At 65.1% G+C, this 14,657-nt stretch overlaps 5 protein-coding genes across 20 annotated transcripts in view; 2 read left to right on the plus strand and 3 right to left on the minus strand.

The window, feature by feature from the left end:
• MAPK8IP3 (mitogen-activated protein kinase 8 interacting protein 3) overlaps positions 1 to 1,666 on the plus strand; it is a 53,626-nt gene extending 51,960 nt beyond the window's left edge. For all 13 annotated transcript variants that reach the window (XM_087449376.1, XM_087449368.1, XM_014793582.2 and 10 more), the window contains one exon: positions 66 to 1,666. In XM_087449376.1, coding sequence (XP_087305502.1) covers positions 66 to 187 — 122 coding nt within the window. In that variant the 3' untranslated portion in view covers positions 188 to 1,666. The remainder of the gene's footprint in view (positions 1 to 65) is intronic.
• A 36-nt stretch (positions 1,667 to 1,702) lies between these two features.
• Positions 1,703 to 3,011, minus strand: NME3 (NME/NM23 nucleoside diphosphate kinase 3). The gene is made up of 5 exons (XM_087449389.1): positions 2,879 to 3,011; positions 2,662 to 2,792; positions 2,462 to 2,563; positions 2,271 to 2,383; positions 1,703 to 2,155 (listed from the first exon to the last, which is right to left on the minus strand). The coding sequence occupies exons 1-5, from the start codon at positions 2,922 to 2,924 to the stop codon at positions 2,038 to 2,040; spliced, it is 510 nt and encodes a 169-aa protein (XP_087305515.1). The 5' UTR covers positions 2,925 to 3,011; the 3' UTR covers positions 1,703 to 2,037.
• A 227-nt stretch (positions 3,012 to 3,238) lies between these two features.
• MRPS34 (mitochondrial ribosomal protein S34) lies at positions 3,239 to 4,730 on the minus strand. The gene is made up of 3 exons (XM_014793409.2): positions 4,395 to 4,730; positions 4,209 to 4,251; positions 3,239 to 4,126 (listed from the first exon to the last, which is right to left on the minus strand). Exons 1-3 carry the CDS (start codon positions 4,713 to 4,715, stop codon positions 3,834 to 3,836), a joined length of 657 nt encoding a protein of 218 aa, XP_014648895.2. The 5' UTR covers positions 4,716 to 4,730; the 3' UTR covers positions 3,239 to 3,833.
• Positions 4,527 to 8,521, plus strand: EME2 (essential meiotic structure-specific endonuclease subunit 2). Of its 3 annotated transcripts, none has more exons than XM_087449386.1 (8): positions 4,527 to 5,060; positions 5,384 to 5,520; positions 5,929 to 6,045; positions 6,833 to 6,924; positions 7,112 to 7,205; positions 7,382 to 7,497; positions 7,663 to 7,852; positions 7,931 to 8,521. In XM_087449386.1, the coding sequence occupies exons 1-8, from the start codon at positions 4,823 to 4,825 to the stop codon at positions 8,099 to 8,101; spliced, it is 1,155 nt and encodes a 384-aa protein (XP_087305512.1). In that variant the 5' UTR covers positions 4,527 to 4,822; the 3' UTR covers positions 8,102 to 8,521. The 3 variants fall into 3 exon arrangements, with proteins under 3 accessions (XP_087305512.1, XP_087305511.1, XP_087305509.1); XM_087449385.1 differs by having other exon boundaries at positions 5,932 to 6,045; positions 7,112 to 7,297; positions 7,341 to 7,497; positions 7,667 to 7,852; XM_087449383.1 differs by lacking the exons at positions 4,527 to 5,060; positions 5,929 to 6,045 and having other exon boundaries at positions 5,269 to 5,520; positions 7,382 to 7,852.
• Positions 8,522 to 8,625: 104 nt separating this feature from the next.
• Positions 8,626 to 14,531, minus strand: SPSB3 (splA/ryanodine receptor domain and SOCS box containing 3). 2 transcript variants are annotated; one of them, XM_087449378.1, is made up of 7 exons: positions 14,396 to 14,531; positions 13,297 to 13,434; positions 10,293 to 10,470; positions 9,999 to 10,186; positions 9,820 to 9,922; positions 9,537 to 9,738; positions 8,626 to 9,367 (listed from the first exon to the last, which is right to left on the minus strand). In XM_087449378.1, the coding sequence occupies exons 1-7, from the start codon at positions 14,519 to 14,521 to the stop codon at positions 8,899 to 8,901; spliced, it is 1,404 nt and encodes a 467-aa protein (XP_087305504.1). In that variant the 5' UTR covers positions 14,522 to 14,531; the 3' UTR covers positions 8,626 to 8,898. The 2 variants fall into 2 exon arrangements, with proteins under 2 accessions (XP_087305504.1, XP_087305505.1); XM_087449379.1 differs by having other exon boundaries at positions 9,613 to 9,738; positions 14,396 to 14,527.
• Positions 14,532 to 14,657: the final 126 nt, after the last annotated feature.

Raw genomic sequence — 14,657 nt, forward strand, 5'->3', positions numbered from 1 at the left:
GCCCACGGACCCCAGGGGTTCCCAGGCAGGGCCGCCCCATCACAGTCACTGCACTCTCTCTCCAGGCGACGGGGAGGACGACGAGACAGAGGAGAGCGCAGGGGACGTGAGCCAGGTGAAGCCCATGCTGTCCAAGGCTGAGCGCAGCCACATCATCGTGTGGCAGGTGTCCTACAGCCCCGAGTGAGGCTGTGCCCACCCCGCCCGCCCGCGGCCACCCTGTACATACGACCCCGCCCGCCTGCCCACTGCCCGCCCCCAGGCAGCCAGGCGCCTGTCCGCCCCTCTTCTCACCTCTCAGCCCGCAGCTTTCACCTTAGCCCGGGCCTCTCCACGAGCTGGCAGGGAGCAGCAGTGGGTCTGGCTGCGAAGGCAGCGGGAATCAGGTGGCCTTCTCACCAGGGAGGGGCACCTCTCGGACACCCTTTCCCCAGCAGCTCCTGGCTGGCACCCAGCCCAAAGTCCTCAAGTCCCCAGGGCACTTCAGGGCCAGAGCGAGGCAGAATCCTGGGGTGCGTTGGGCTGGGGAAAGCCCCGCAGGTGGCTCCCAGCTCCCCCCGTGGTCCCCACCCCTGTCACTCACTCCCAGGACCCCAGGGTGGGAAGCAGAGACTTCACCCCACCAAGTCTTCCCACCCTGAGCCCACTTGCCTGCTGCCCTCGGGGTAAGGGTCCGACCTTAAGGGAGCCAGCCAGCTGCTAGCCTTCCCTGGGTCCCCCCACCCAATCCTTGCTGCCCCAGAAACTGGCATGAAAGCACGTAACCAGGCTCTCGGGGGCAGCTGCTTGAGAAGACAGGCAGATGCCCTCACCCCGCTCGAGCCCCCTGATCCTTCTTGTGGCAGATCTCACAGGCCCTCACTGACCCGTGTCTGTCCCGTCATCCCCCCACCCCCCACGGCCACTGTCCCTGGGCAAAAGACCCACCTCATAGGAGCAGGCCCTGGAGTCCTGCCCCTCCCGGAAGCCCCTAGGGTGGAATTTCTCAGGCTGTCAGGGCAGGCCCAGGCCTCAGGAAGAAGGGGAGGCCACTGGCCTCTCCTGGGGTCAGTCCTAGGACGCAGGCTAAGCCTCAGGGTGACACGGAAGGTGTGTTCCAGGGCCTGCCTCCCGCGGGGTCTCCAAGAAGCCCAGCTCCCAAGACACACTACTAAGTGCCTAGGGCTAGAGGTGTGGCTGGCTCCCTTGAGGGCGGCTGGCATGGGCTGTAGAGCAGAAGCCCAAAGGGCTAAGGACAGGAGCCGCCTCCAGCTGGCTCTAGGCGTGCATGCCCTGCTCTGAGGGGCGCCGCCCTGGACCGCCGCTGCCTCCACCTGCCCGGCCCAGGCCTTGCTCCTGCTCCCAGAGGCACTGATGAGGGCAGCCCCAGGCCCTGCTGCCCACCCACCTCCTCCCGCCAGAGAAGCACAGATCTTGGGCAGCCATCTCATGAGCCCAGCTGGACACCACGGCAGCCAGTGCAGCTGCAGGCTTCCCACCGCCCTACCACTCTCCACTGTGATGTCATCAGGTCCCTTGTCTGTTCCCACAGGGCCGTGAAGTGACTCGGGGGTTAGTGAGGTGGGTGCAGTGGAGGAAGGGGCTGGGTGACGATTCTCCTCAGGCTTTGGCCCTGCAAGCGAACCCACGTATCTGCTCTGTATGTAATACATGTCTTAATATCGTACCTGTGTGTCTCTGGGTCCAAACCAACGTGAACACAAGGGTTTTCTTGAGTTTATTATGAAAAAAACGCTGGAGCAAGCTGGTCAGCATCTTGCATTTCCAGGAGTGCCAGTAACAGTGGAGCTCGGGCTCCTAAGTAGCTCACCCCGGAGGAAGGCCCAAGGCATGCCAGGGCTTGGCGGGCGTGCACCCGGCCCGCCCTCCTCGGGTCCTGAGGGTGCTGTGATCCCTGCCGCAAGAAGGGTGTTTTGAGCTCCCAGAAGTGGAGCCCAGATGTGTGCACCACCTCCAGGGCCTGGAGGATGCTAAACCATTCACAGCCTGTTTCCGAGGGCGCGCATACGCCCTCGAAGGTCGGCCTCCGCGGCGCAGCTACTCATACAGCCAGTGCCCGGCGCTGTCCTCCCAGCACAAGAGCTCCTCGGAGCGGAACCAGAGCGCGATCTCGCGGCGGGCGCTCTCCACCGAATCACTGCCGTGAATCACGTTCCTGCGCGGGGGAGGTGCGCGTGAGCGCGGGCGGGGCAGGGAGAGCGGCCAGGGCCCGTGCAGCCCAGCTGCGGGAGTCGAGACCGGGCTAGGAACGTCCCCGGGGCCGGCCTTACTTGCCGATCTCGATGCAGAAGTCCCCACGGATGGTGCCGGGCGCGGCGTCGGCCGGGTCCGTGGCCCCGATGAGCGCCCGCGAGGCGCGCACGACGTCCAGCCCCTGCCACACCTGCGGGCGGGGCGGGGCGCGGGGTGAGTGCGGAGGCTGGGGCGGGGGCTGCCTGCCCGCCCGCCCGCCGGCACTCACCATGGCCACCACCGGCCCCGAGCTCATGTACTTGACCAGGCGGCCGTAGAAGGGGCGCTCGCGCAGCTCGGCGTAGTGCTCGCGCAGCAGCTCCTCGGAGGCCTGGGGAGGGAGGGGACGCGCCGGGTGCGCCGGGGCCCCCCGCCGTCCCGCCCCGCCGCGCCCCCGCCCCGCCCCACCGCTCCCCCGCCCCGCCTCACCTGCACCAGCTTCAGCGCCACCAGCTTGAAGCCCTTCCTCTCGAAGCGCCGCACGACCTCGCCCACGAGCCGCCGCTGCACGCCGTCGGGCTTCACGGCCAGGAAAGTGCGCTCGTGCACGCCGCCGCAGGCTGCGGGGACCGCGGGTCGGGCGCGTCAGGCCGGGCCGCACCCCGCCGGCCCGCCCCCGGCCCGCGCCCGCGCCCGCGCCGCTTACCCGCCGGGAAAAGGTGGGCGAAGACGGTCAGCACCAGGCAGATCATGATGGCGGCGGCGGCGCGGGCGACGGCCCGGCGGGGCGGGGGCTCCGGGAAGGGGCGGGGTCTGTCCTTAAAGGGGCCGCGGCCCGACCCCTCGATCCCGTGCCACCAGGCGCTGCCGCTGCCTCTGCCAGTGCCCGTCGTTTACGCCCACCCCAGGACCCCTGTGGCCGTGGGGTCCGCTCAGGCCTTCCCATCCGCAGGGCGCCTGCTCGGCCCTCCTCGCACTAGCCAGCCAGTTGCACCAGCGTCAGCACCCCCTCCCAGATCTGCTATGGTCCCCGAGCCCCAAACTCAAACAAACCACGACCCAGGGCTACTTCATTTGCCTTTATTCGCGTTCACAGCTTCTGCCTGGATCACGGCAGAGGCAACACGTAATGGGAAAGGGGAGCCCGCCCGGAAGTGACAGGTGCCAGCACTGGGGCTCCACACCTGCTAGGCCGGCTGCTTCCAGCTTTGCTCCAGCAGCGGCCTCCGGCAGGGCGCCTCAGTCAGATCTGAGTGTTGGGGCAGCAGGGACAGAGGAAAGACACCAGGTGCAGGGTCTGCCCCCCCCCCCTTCCAGCAAAATGCAGAGCCTCAGAACAAGCCACTGGTAGGTCGGATCCAAGCTCCCAGGGGGCTGATTCAGGCGTCATCCAAAAACATTTTATTTTTTTTTCCCCCAAAACCCCAGTAGATAGTTGCATGGCATAGCTGCACATCCTTCTAGTTGCTGTATGTGGGACGCCACCTCAGCATGGCCGGAGAAGCGGCGGGTCGGTGCGCGCCCGGGATCTGAACCCGGGCCGCCAGCAGCAGAGCGTGCCACCCAACCGCTAAGCCACGGGGCCGGCCCCAAAGACATTTTCTTTCATCAAAACGGTGCCCGCGCTCACACCCTTCAGGCAGCCTGCAGGTTCCAGCATTTTAGACTGGGGTGCCCTTGGCCTTTCTCTTCACCTCCTTTTTCGCAGGGTAGTCCCAGGGACCAATGCGTGCCCTCTCCAGGTTCAGCATGGGCTCCTCGGTGCTGCTGTCCCCGTTTTTCTGTCGCTCAGCTAGAATCATGGCCCGGAGGAGCGGCGGGTAGGGCACAGAGCGCAGAGTGTCCTCCGGCACCGGCGTGAACGCCATGAAAGCCGCCTCCTCGTGTTTGGGCACGAGCCGCCAGTCGTGGTACATGACCTGTTCGATCTCCCGGGCCTCGCTCTCCGTCTTTCCTGGGGAAAGAGGACGGGGCTCGCCGCACACTCGCGGGACGGTCTGTAGCCAGAAGCCCCCACCCAGTCTGCCCCGCCTTACCCTTGAAGGTCAGGATGCCCCAGGCCTTCCCGTGGTCCAAGTTCTGCAAAGCAAGTGGGGAGGGATCAGCTCAGAAAGCTCGCTCGCCCCATATCAGGGCCCGGAGACCACCGCCCCAGAGGCGCGCAGGGAGGCGGCGGGGCCCGCGGGTGGAGGAGCGGGGCCGGGGTGGAGACGGAGCAGCACCTGCGCCGTGTAGTCGGGCCGCACCCGCGTGAGGCGCCAGTAGCACGGCTCGTCGTGCTGCCACAGCCAGGACTTGCGCGTGACCAGGCGGCCCAGGCCGAAGAGCGGGAGGCGGCCGAGCAGCTGCAGGAGGCGGCTCTCGCGGCGCGCATCGGCCCAGGCCCGCGCGGGCAGCCGGCGGCCCGAGAGCGGCCGCGTCAGCGTCTCGTAGTCCAGGGCGTAGCGCTGCGAGTCGCGCGGCCGCTCCCGCTGCTCGCGCAGGGCCCGCACGCGCCGGGCCAGCTCGGCGATCAGCCGCGGCCGCACCTTCTTCCGCGCCATGGCCGTCGTGCCTCCGCGTCCCTGCCGGAAGCCGCCGCCGGAAGCGCCCGGTGTCGCCCGCAAAGGCGTCCGGCGCGGCCGGAAGCGGAGGAGAGGCCGGGCCGGCCATGGCGAGGGTTGGGTCCGGGAGGGCCGGGGGCGCGCGCCGGGGCCGGGGCTCACGGCGGCCGCCGACCTGGGAGATCTCGGACTCGGACGCCGAGGGCCCCGACAGCTCGGAAGCCGGCCCGGAGGCCGCCGCGAGGGCCCAGGCCCCGGCGGAGGAGCGCAGGGCGGCGGCCGAGGCGCTGCGGCTGCTGCGGCCCGAGCAGGCCGTGCGGCGCCTGGCGGTGCGCGTAGACCCAGGTGCGGGCGGCGAGGGGGCGCTCGGGCCCGACGGCGGGGGCCGGGGGTCTCCGGCCTCGGTCACAGGGCGCTTGTCCCGGCCCGACTGCGGGCGAGGAAGGGACTGCTGTCGAGGCGCCTCTGGGCCGGGAATTGGCGCCGCTTCCCAGCTGGGAGCTCGTCTGGGAGACAGACTCGCGGCTGGCCCGCTCTGCGCCCTGGGAGCCGCGGGAGTCAGTGTTGGTGACGCGCCGCCCAGGCTGCGGGCCCGCCGTCTCCCCGGAGGAGTGTTCTCCCGTACGGGGAGGAAGGAGTGACAGCTTCTCTCCCTTCGGCCGTCCCAGCCATCCTGGAAGATGCCGGCGCCGACATCCTGATGGAGGCCCTGGGCACCCTGGGCTGTGAGTACCACGTGGAGCCCCAGTGCCCGGCCCGGAGCCTCAGGTGGTGCAGAGTGAAGCCAGACCCGTGCCCCTGCGGTGTGAGTATCCGGGGTTGCTGCCCCCAGCGGCCGCCCTGCGTTTACAGAGCGCAGCTTGGATCGGGTGTTTTCGGTCCGTGGTTTCCCACCACACAGCGGTCCTGAAAGGCGGCTGCTGTAATGGTGTGTGTTTTTCAGATCAGTAAGCTGGGAATGGGGAACACTGAATGGGTGACGCCCAAGTTGCTCTGCTGGTGCATCCCAGGGCTGGGGTCCTGAACTCAGCTGCTGCTGAGGAACATTCCATCCCCGTCAAGGCTGGTCAGTGCTCCTGCCGGCCCCGCAGACCTGGGCTGGTCTGGGCCTTGACAGGAGTCAGGACTTCTGCAGAGCAGTCCTGGTGGAGACTCAGAGCTGCTGGGGTGCCCAGGCCGAGGCCCTGGAGCACACGAGGCCGAGGGTGGGCAGCAGTGCTCCTGGGTGTCCCCACATGTGCCTCCTGAGGTGTGGGCTGCAGATGAGCAGGACCTCCTGCTGTTGCTGGAACCCAAGGAGTTTCTGCAGGGCATCGCCCAGCTGACCCAGGTGCTTGGGTGGGGACAGTAGAACATCCCCACATATTGTGAGTGGCTGGGTTCCCCGGCCTGCATGCACTGCTTTGCGAGTCCCTGCTCAAGGAGGGAGGGCTGGAGAGGGCATGCAGTGGGCTGGGGTCCTCTTTGGTCAGCAACCATCAGATGTTGTGGGTGAGATGAAAGCCAGCTGGGCTCTTGGCCTGGGAGCAGACGGGAGCTGCAGCTGCTTCAGGAGGGCAAGAGCCAGGATGAGGAAGATCCTCTGGAGAGCCGAGTCAGAAGTCAGGGGCGGTAAACTAGTGGGAGGGCCCAGGGACTAGGGCTGAGGGTTGCAGTTCACCTGTGACAGCCGACAGACAGCCCAGCTTCCGCCTGGCTGGAGGAGAAATGGGGATCCCTCAGCTGATGTTCACGCCAGAGTGTTCTTAGGTTAGATCCTCTGTCGGGTCCCAGTGTCAAAAGCTCAGCATTTGTCAAGCACCTGTTGTATGGCAGGCAAGTGCAAGGCTGGAGGGCAGAGTTGGACCAGGAATGGGGAGCTCAGTCCAGCTCTTCTAGGAGCCTGGGACCTGCCCGGCAGCTTTCGTAGGCCCCCTTGACCTTTGGGAGGCACAAAGCTGGTTTCTAAAGAGAGCTGGCTGGGCAGAGGGAGTCGGCTCCCGTCTCCTGCCAGTACCACTGGGTCCTTCTCGGTCTCGCTTCTCTTCTTTCTGCAAACTGGCAGTGGCCCGGCAGCCTGTGAGCCCCACCTGCCGCAGCCCCGAATGACAGGTGTAGTGACCCTTCTTTGCTTACAGATCTGTGGCCCAACCTACTCGGTGCCCTGGGTCTCTCCTGAGAGCCACGCTTGCCCCCACCTGGCCGTCATCGGGCTGGACACCTACCTGTGGTACCGCTCCCCTAACGCCCTTAGCAGGCCTGGCTGGGCTGGGGGAGTTCAGGGGAGAGGTGGGGGTGGCTCTGGGGGCTGCTGTGACACAGCTAGCCCCCTCCTCCGGGCTCTGGGGGAAGCAGAACTCAAGGAGGGTGGGACCAACGGGGTGTGGGGAGCTGGAGGGACAGTCACCTCTGCTTAGGTCTCGCCAGCCCAGCACCCAGGAGAAGCAGCAGCCGGAGAGTCCAGCAGTGGCCTGTGCCGAGCTGGCCGTCGGGTGGCCTGAGGTGGAGGAGGTGAGACCGGTCAGGTTGGGTGAGGAGGTTGGCCTTGGCTCTGGCGCTTGGGCTGCTCTCCGAGGCCCGGCAGGGCCAGGTTTAGTCCCAGGGCCGCACGTGGAGCTGGTCTCAGCTCGATGTCCCCCAGGGGAGCACTCCTCTGACCCACACCCACGGGCTGGCCTTCTCCTCAGGCCCTGGTGCTCCTGCAGCTCTGGGCAAACCTGGACGTGCTGCTGGTGGCCTCCTGGCAGGAGCTGAGTCAGCACGTGTGCGCCTTCACCAAGGCCCTCGCCCAGCGCCCCTACAGGTCCGTGACACCCTCGCCGCCCCAGCTGGTGGCTGCAGCTGGGAGCAGGGACAGGAGCATCTGGGGTGCCCCTCTGGCCTCTTTGAGAGCAGAGAGGCTGAGGTTTGTTGAGCTGGGGGCGGGGTGCTTGGAAGAGACACCTCCCTGCACCCTGCCCGTTTGCAGGCAGCACCGGGAGTCCCAGGCCCTCTCCTTCTGCACAGCGGGGCGCTGGGCCGCAGGCGAGCGCATAGCAAGAGATGGTACAGGGCTGCAGGGGGCCTGGCGGCAGCAAATCAGACAATTCAACCGGGTCAGCCAGGCCATGGCGGACGCTGTCGTCTCCGCCTTCCCCTCCCCTCGCCTCCTGCAGCAGGTGAGTCCCCATGCCTGGCTCCCATGATGCAGGCCAGGTCCTCGAGGCCTGCCCTGCTCATCCCCGTGCCTGTCTTAGGCGTACGCGGCTTGCAGCACAGAGCAGGAGCGCCTGGCCCTCCTGGCTGACCTCCCCGTGAAGGTGGGCGAGGGTGTGCGGCCGCGCAGGGTGGGGCCCGACCTTTCCCGCCGCATCTGCCTCTTCCTGACTACCGCTGACCCCGACCTCCTGCTGGACCTGGGCTCCTGACAATGCCTGCTGGCCAGACACAACACAGCCCACCCTGGGGACTGACCGGAAACCAGGAGGGGAGCAGGGCACCCAGCACTACCTGCTCCTGGGGGGCCTCTCCATCAGGTCTGACCCCGAGGGGGACGTGGGGGAGTAGGGAAAGTTCTTGGGCAACGGAAGAGCAGAAGAAGAAATTCTCGCCAAGAGGTGCCAAGCCAGTTGGAGGATCTGGAGACGACGGGATAGGGTTCGCATACCCTGGGCCCTGTACACATTGGCTGTGGAGCTGGTGGCCAGCTGGGATGGTCAGGAAGGGTTGGGGAGTGCCCAAAGTCCCCACTGGGGGACAAACGCCAGTCACCTGGAGCCTTGGGGGTGGCACCTTCAGAGAGAAGCAGTAAGACGAAGTCTCGAGAGAACAGAGAACCAAGCCATTTCTTCCCAAAGCTGCTGCGACACAACCAGACCCAACAGAGAAGCCAGGGACTCCTGTGAGCCCCAGGCCTCAGGACAGACTCTCTAATTCTCCCGCTGCATAGGGGTCAGACAAACCAAGTTTATTCTGGTGAACAGCAGCTGACAACATGCAAAGCAAGTTAAGAAAGACCCAAGGCTGGCAACAATGGAAGAGCTGACCTCTGGCGAGGCCTCCTCCTCCTTGGGCAGCAGCCCACAGCCTCTAGGCCCAGCCCCCCAGGCCCGCAGGCTGAGTCCACGAGAGCTGGAGTGGCTGCTGCCAGGAGAGCCTCCACCCGTCACAGGAAGCAGGTGGACTTGCACAGTCCTGGTCTCCAGGTCCTGGGCCTGTCCCAGTCTCAGGCAGCAGGGGAACAGTGGAGATAGCCCCCTCCTCCCTCTCCTGTTGCCTTGGAGCGTGGCCCAAAGGGAGGGCCCGAGAAGACTCTGCCCCCACCCCAGAGGGCAGCGTTCACTGGGAGATGAGTTAGGTCCGTCGGCAGCGCTTCCTTTGGCAGCGCAGGGTCTCGGGGCTGCTGGGGCTGGGCACGGCCTTGGGCGCGGGCACAGGGGGCTTGTGGCGGCCACAGCTCATGCTCAGGACCCACCCCAGCTTGTGTTGCAGCACCTGCTTGAGGCCAGGCGGCAGGGGCAGGCCCTCGAGCGTGTCGCCGGAGTCGGGCCGCAGCTGGCGTAGGCGGTAGCAGCACAGGTACTGCAGGGAGGTGATGCTGGCGCACGAGCGGATCACCTTCATGCTGCTCTTGGCCGCTGTCGAGCACACCATCGGGTAGAACTTCTTGTTCTGCAGCTTGGTGGCTGCCACACCTAGAGAGGGGCACATCCTGAACTCTGGGCTTGGCCCTCCTTGGACATCCTCCGAAGGTAACTGAGGACGCCACGATCCCCTTGGCCCTTGCGCTGCCCCACCCCCTGGCACCCAGGAACCCCAGGCTTCTGCGAGGACAGCCTTTCAGGAAGCCTGCAGTCACCTGACCTGGGCCCTGGTCTCCGCCGCCTGTGGGGCCTCAGCAGCTGGCACGTGTCTCCGTCCGGGCCCCAGCTGCCCTCACCTATGCACTTCCTGTTCTTAAAGAAGGTCAGCGTCCCGTGCCAGGTGTCCAGGTGCACGCCGATGATGGAGCCCTGGCCGAACCGCGAGGAGAAGCTTGTCTTGTCGCCCTTGTGGTGGAGGAGCCCTGGGGGGTGGCGGGGTCAGGGTGAGCCCTCCTGCCTCAGGGCCCGTCCTGCCCTGCCCGCCTGCCCTCAGGCCCACGCACCCGTGTAGGAGAGGCCCCAGCTGTCCTCGTCCCTGCCGAGCAGGCTGCAGAACGTGTGGTGGTACTTGTCCAGGTCCACGTCTGACGTCCCGATGCCCACCATCTGGGGACAACAGGCTGGGCAGAGGGGGCCCGGGGCCAGGGCGCCCGGCAGCTCCCCAGCCCTGCTGGCCACTTACCATGTCGGTGCCGTAGACGGGGGAGGTCATCTTGATCTCCCAGAAGTGCTGGCCCTCCCCCAGCTCCTTGGTGCCGCGGATGGCTGCTGTGCCGCAGCTGTACTCCATGTGGAAGTTGACCTTGCGGTTGTCGCAGCTCAGCAGGGTGGCTGAGGACTTATTCAGGTCGTCCCAGACCCAGTCGAAATCTGCGGGAGCCACAGGCCCAGGCTAGGGCAGTCTCCAAGCCCCCTCTGGGCCACCTCACCAGGCCCGAGAGCCCCCCACCAGCCCAGGTGGCCCGTGGGTGCTCACACTCGTCTTCCTCCCCGCAGCGGCAGTCCTTGCCCCGGTGTGCTGTGTACAGGCTGCTGCAGAAAGAGGCCTCGCTCTGACTGTCACAGTCACAGAAGGACTCCCCAGTGACAGGCACTGCGCTGGGGATGGACGATGGCAGGGACGAGTACTCAGGGTCCGAGTCGGAGTCACTGTGCTGGGAGAAAAGGGCAGGCTGTTCCCCTGCCTCGTCCTCCACCCTCCGCCCGCCCCAAGCCCACCAGAGGGCCACGGTGGATGGCTCTGATGCCCCAGGGAGGAATCTGGAGGACCGGCCTCAAAGGGCTTCCCCAGGTCCCAAGTGCACAGCCAGTCCACTTTTCCACAGTGACCCTGGACATCTCCTCCTAGTGCAGGAACTGGGGGGCCTCCTTCCCCAAGGCCTACCACACCACTGGCTTCCTGAGAGTGGGCATGAGGGCTCCACCCCGCTCTGCACAGCCCAGGGGGCCCCGGAGGCCCAGCCACTAATGAGCCACAAGGCAGGGCTGCGTGCTCAGCCAGTCATCATTCTCCAGGCAGCTTCCACATCAAGGATAAGCTGCAGCCCCACTGAGAGCAGCCTGAGGCAGGGGAGCCCTGCGGCAGAGTCCACTCGACCTAATAAAGGCAGCCAGGGGCTCCACACCCTGGCAGCACCAGCACACCTGTCCTGGGCAGTGGCCCCCTTGTCCACGCAGGGCTCTTAACCCCGTCACAGGGCCCTGCCAAGCCCAGCGGTCTCATGCTGCTGCTTCAAGCTTCTGCCATAGGAGAACATTCAGTGGCAACCCAGCCCCCTGACTAGGAGGCTCAGTCCTCACGCTGCATGATCCACACCTGGCAGCCAGATGCCCAGGCTCAGACAGGCTCTGGTGGTCACCTATAGCTGACCTGCAGCCCTTCCTGGAGAGCAGCTGGGGGAAGCGCTCTGTGCGCCTAGTCATTCCGGCTCTGAGCCACGCCGGTCCCCGCTGACGCCCACCTCGGCTCTGCACCCCAGGCCAACCTGCGAGAGTCCGGGGTTTCACAGCCCACGGCCAGCAGGTGCACACAGCCCCTGCGTGCCCACTCTGCCGGCCCTTGCAGGTTGGCCTTCAGTCCTGGTGGCACTCCAGATCCTCCCTCTCTTGGTCTCTGCGTGTTCCTCTTGCCTCCCTGAAGTGCTCTCTGCACAGCTGCCCGGGTGACCCTGCGCAGACCTGGGGCAGATCCTGCTGCCCTGACAATAAGGCTCACCCTCAACCAGACCCCTGCCCTGGCCCCCTTCCCCTCTGCCCCGCCACCTGTCATGTCCACCTGTCTCCTTGGGGGGAGAGCCCTTTGCCCCTGGGTGACAGCTTTCAGATATCACTTCAAAGAGGTTCTTCCAGCCCCTCCCTCCCGTGTGCAGCCTCTTCCTTCTCACCGCACTCCCCTGACATCCTCTGTCCTGCAGAGCTGCCTCCTCCCCCTAGAACAGATGCTCCTCAGGGGAAGGGGAAGGACCAGGACCTTGTTTCTTTCCTATTACACCCAGGGCCCACGCAGAAGCTCAATGAATCCACAGGAGAGTGTGAGCTAAGGAGGCAAGGAAATCAAGCCCCCGTCAGAGGTAGACACCAGAAAGGAGACGAAGCAGGCCCAAAGCTCCCCACCAGCATGATCCCCCAAAAGCCAAGGCGGGCTCACTGCTAGCCAGCCTGCTGGCCACAGGCAACCCCTTCACGCTGCGTCAGGAGCCAGGGCACTGACCTGAGCTCTGCAGGCCCTGGAGGTTCAGGTGGTTGGCACCCAGCACGCCAACCCCCTGGGCAGGGGGCAGACCTGCCCTCCCCCCACACAAGCCTTAAGGAGAGCATGAGGTCAGAAGGGAAGGGAGGTGTGTGTATTTATCCTGCAAAGGCATCCAGGATGACACACCCACCACCTGCCTGCCCCCACACACGACTCCAGGCCCATTAGGTGACGAGACAAGCCGCAAGCATGTGTCAGACACTGTGCCCCACATCCCACAGCGATGAGCCGGCGAGGCAGGGGCACACTGCTCTCAGCCACGTGGTCAGTGGGAGCTGGAGGCAGGCTAGGAATGCTGGCCTGAGCAGGGGATTCGGGAAGCCCCAGGAAGGGGCCCAAGATGCTGCGAATCCAGAGCTGTAGCCTCCAATTCTCCCCCAAAGCCTGGCAGTTCCACAGGGCTCAGCTTGCCCTCACTCTAGGGAGGAGAGGTACCCACCCCACCCAGGACACCCGGCTGAGCCAGGGCAACAATGCAGGGTGCCTGTGTGACAGAGGAGAGCCAAGTCACCTGGGGATCGTCCCTGCAGGAAGCTACGGGGTGACTCAGGGCAGAGCCAACCCCCTGCTCCGATCTAAAAGATTCCAGAAGCCAACTGAGAAGCCACCCCCCACAGCAGGCACAAAGGCCTCGCTCCATCCTGCCACAGCAGGGGTCGGGCTCTGGCTCAAAGCCCTCGGTACATCAGGCAGCCGGCAGGAGACCAACAGCTGAGCTGCTCTGCCCACGGACTCCGTGTCCTGGGCCTCCCCAAGCTCCGGAGTCAGGGAAAGGCACAGGCATCTGGGGCTTTAAGAATCAAGGTTCTTTTTTTTTACACGTGTATACACAAACACAGAGCACCTATTTATAAGGGAGAAGAAATGTGCAGAATGATGCACGATGGGTCAACGACAACCTTTGGAAACTGTTTGGGTAAACGGAACAGAGAAATTTTTGTTGAACGAACTGACAATAGACCCAACTGCCACCCTCTTCAGAGGAAAGAACAGAGAGAGGAACATGACATGTGTCCTGAGGCCCTGTCACCCCAGGGCACGCAGGTCCTTAACCACAGTAAAGAGCCTGGGGGCAGACCAGAGCGCACATGGGACAGCAGGCTTAGGGCTGGCCCTATCCTCTGCTCTCAGGAGCATCTTTCTCCTCTAGTTCCAGTTCAGGCAATGCCTGCCTCAGGCGTCCCCACACCTTAGTCCAGCCACGTCCACCTCACTCACTGGGACCTACCTGCCCATCAGAGTCGTAGCCCCAGTTAGCCGTCCCTGCCAGAGCCATGGCCCGGGCATCCACATCTCGGCGCGCTGCACTCAAGACAAAATGCCAGGCTCTGCTGCTCCGGGGACGCCTGGCCATGGTGGACAGAATCTGGAAGAAAAACAGGGTCTGAGCAAGGAGGACTTGCAACACTGCACTCTGCCCTAGGCCGGCTGTGCCAGACCCACCCAAAGGTGGGGGCCAACAGGACTCCGGAACTCTCTTTACAAACTTGTACCTCACTCCAGCGTCCAAGCACCTGGATGAGACCTAGGTAGAGCATGTGGAGCGCCATCCAGACACCCATGACTCGAGGGCGTGTCTCAGTCCCTCTCCCAGCTCAGTCTCCTGAACCCAGCTGTCCCCCTGCATGTCCCACAGGCATCTCAAACCGGTCTGGCTCCTCCTCCATTGTCCAGTTTGACAAATGGTATCTCCAGCCTCCCAGTTCCTCATGCCAGACACAGGGCATTTATCCCCGTCACCTTCCTCCTTCCCACAGTGGCCTGACGGCCCCCCACACCCCACCACGCCACCTGCAAAACATGTCCTGAATCCCTCTCTCCATCCGCACCGCCACCACCCGGTCCCACCCCACACACCTCTCTTCGCTCCAGCTCCTCCCACTGTACTCACTACAGCCACGCTGACTTTTTGAAACACAAATCTTAAAAACAAATCTTAAAACTTCTCAGGGCTTGCCATCGTTCTTAGGATAAAATGCAATATCCTACAAAGCCTCTCGTGTTCTCCCGCACCTCTCTCAGCCGCGCTGGCCTCGTTCCAGCTGTAGCTCTTTCCTGCCCTTTGCCCGGAAAAGCCTTCCCCTCCCCTCTCTGGCTCTTAGTTTTCACATCCGACTTACAGTAACATGCGGATTCCTGTGATTACGTCCTGCCTGGCTCTCCCCGGGACTGCCCTCCCAGGAGGGCAGCGACTCCCCCAGTGAGGGCCCGCCCGGCACACGGCCAGCGCGTGTCAGTGGGTGAGCGCAGGCAGTTTTCGAGGGACGGGAGCGCGCGTCTGCGGAACCAGCTCTCCTCCCTCCACAGTGCGGACACAGCTCCCTTACCCGCCCAGCCTCCGAGCCATGGCCGGAGCCGGTTACGGCCGGCGCATCTGCAGGCGGTGCGCGCTGAAACAACGGCCCCGGAGACTGTCCCCCGCCCCGGAGACGGGCAGCGCCCCCAGCCCTCATAGCAGCAGGGCACTTCCGAAACGGGCCTCTTACTAATTCCAGTTTCGGGCGATGCTGCGGGAGTTCCTCTGGGCGCGGCACGGTGTGCCTACCGCTGCGGGGCCGCCGACGACCACCGCCCGCTCGGCCTGCCTCG

The sequence above is a fragment of the Ceratotherium simum genome, chromosome 26 (genome assembly GCF_057802395.1).
Source record: "Ceratotherium simum simum isolate JZ-2026a chromosome 26, ASM5780239v1, whole genome shotgun sequence".
In the NCBI taxonomy this organism is placed as follows: domain Eukaryota; kingdom Metazoa; phylum Chordata; class Mammalia; order Perissodactyla; family Rhinocerotidae; genus Ceratotherium; species Ceratotherium simum.

Excerpts from the sequence above, each read along its gene's own strand:
- NME3 (XM_087449389.1), bottom strand. The coding sequence starts at position 2,924 with ATGATCTGCCTGGTGCTGACCGTCTTCGCCCACCTTTTCCCGGCGG. Across the intron at positions 2,384-2,461 it reads CGGGGCCGGTGGTGGCCATG|GTGTGGCAGGGGCTGGACGT; the intron begins GTGAGTGCCGGC and ends CCCCGCCCGCAG. Across the intron at positions 2,156-2,270 it reads TTCTGCATCGAGATCGGCAA|GAACGTGATTCACGGCAGTG; the intron begins GTAAGGCCGGCC and ends TCCCCCGCGCAG.
- MRPS34 (XM_014793409.2), bottom strand. The coding sequence starts at position 4,715 with ATGGCGCGGAAGAAGGTGCGGCCGCGGCTGATCGCCGAGCTGGCCCGG. Across the intron at positions 4,252-4,394 it reads GGCCCGACTACACGGCGCAG|AACTTGGACCACGGGAAGGC; the intron begins GTGCTGCTCCGT and ends CTTGCTTTGCAG. Across the intron at positions 4,127-4,208 it reads GGGCATCCTGACCTTCAAGG|GAAAGACGGAGAGCGAGGCC; the intron begins GTAAGGCGGGGC and ends CTCTTTCCCCAG.
- EME2 (XM_087449385.1), top strand. The coding sequence starts at position 4,823 with ATGGCGAGGGTTGGGTCCGGGAGGGCCGGGGGCGCGCGCCGGGGCCGG. Across the intron at positions 7,298-7,340 it reads GGGCCAGGTTTAGTCCCAGG|CACTCCTCTGACCCACACCC; the intron begins GCCGCACGTGGA and ends CCCCCAGGGGAG. Across the intron at positions 7,498-7,666 it reads CTCGCCCAGCGCCCCTACAG|CACCGGGAGTCCCAGGCCCT; the intron begins GTCCGTGACACC and ends GTTTGCAGGCAG.
- SPSB3 (XM_087449378.1), bottom strand. The coding sequence starts at position 14,521 with ATGAGGGCTGGGGGCGCTGCCCGTCTCCGGGGCGGGGGACAGTCTCCG. Across the intron at positions 13,435-14,395 it reads ATGGCTCGGAGGCTGGGCGG|ATTCTGTCCACCATGGCCAG; the intron begins GTAAGGGAGCTG and ends TTTTTCTTCCAG. Across the intron at positions 9,739-9,819 it reads CTGGGGCCTCTCCTACACGG|GGCTCCTCCACCACAAGGGC; the intron begins GTGCGTGGGCCT and ends GCCACCCCCCAG.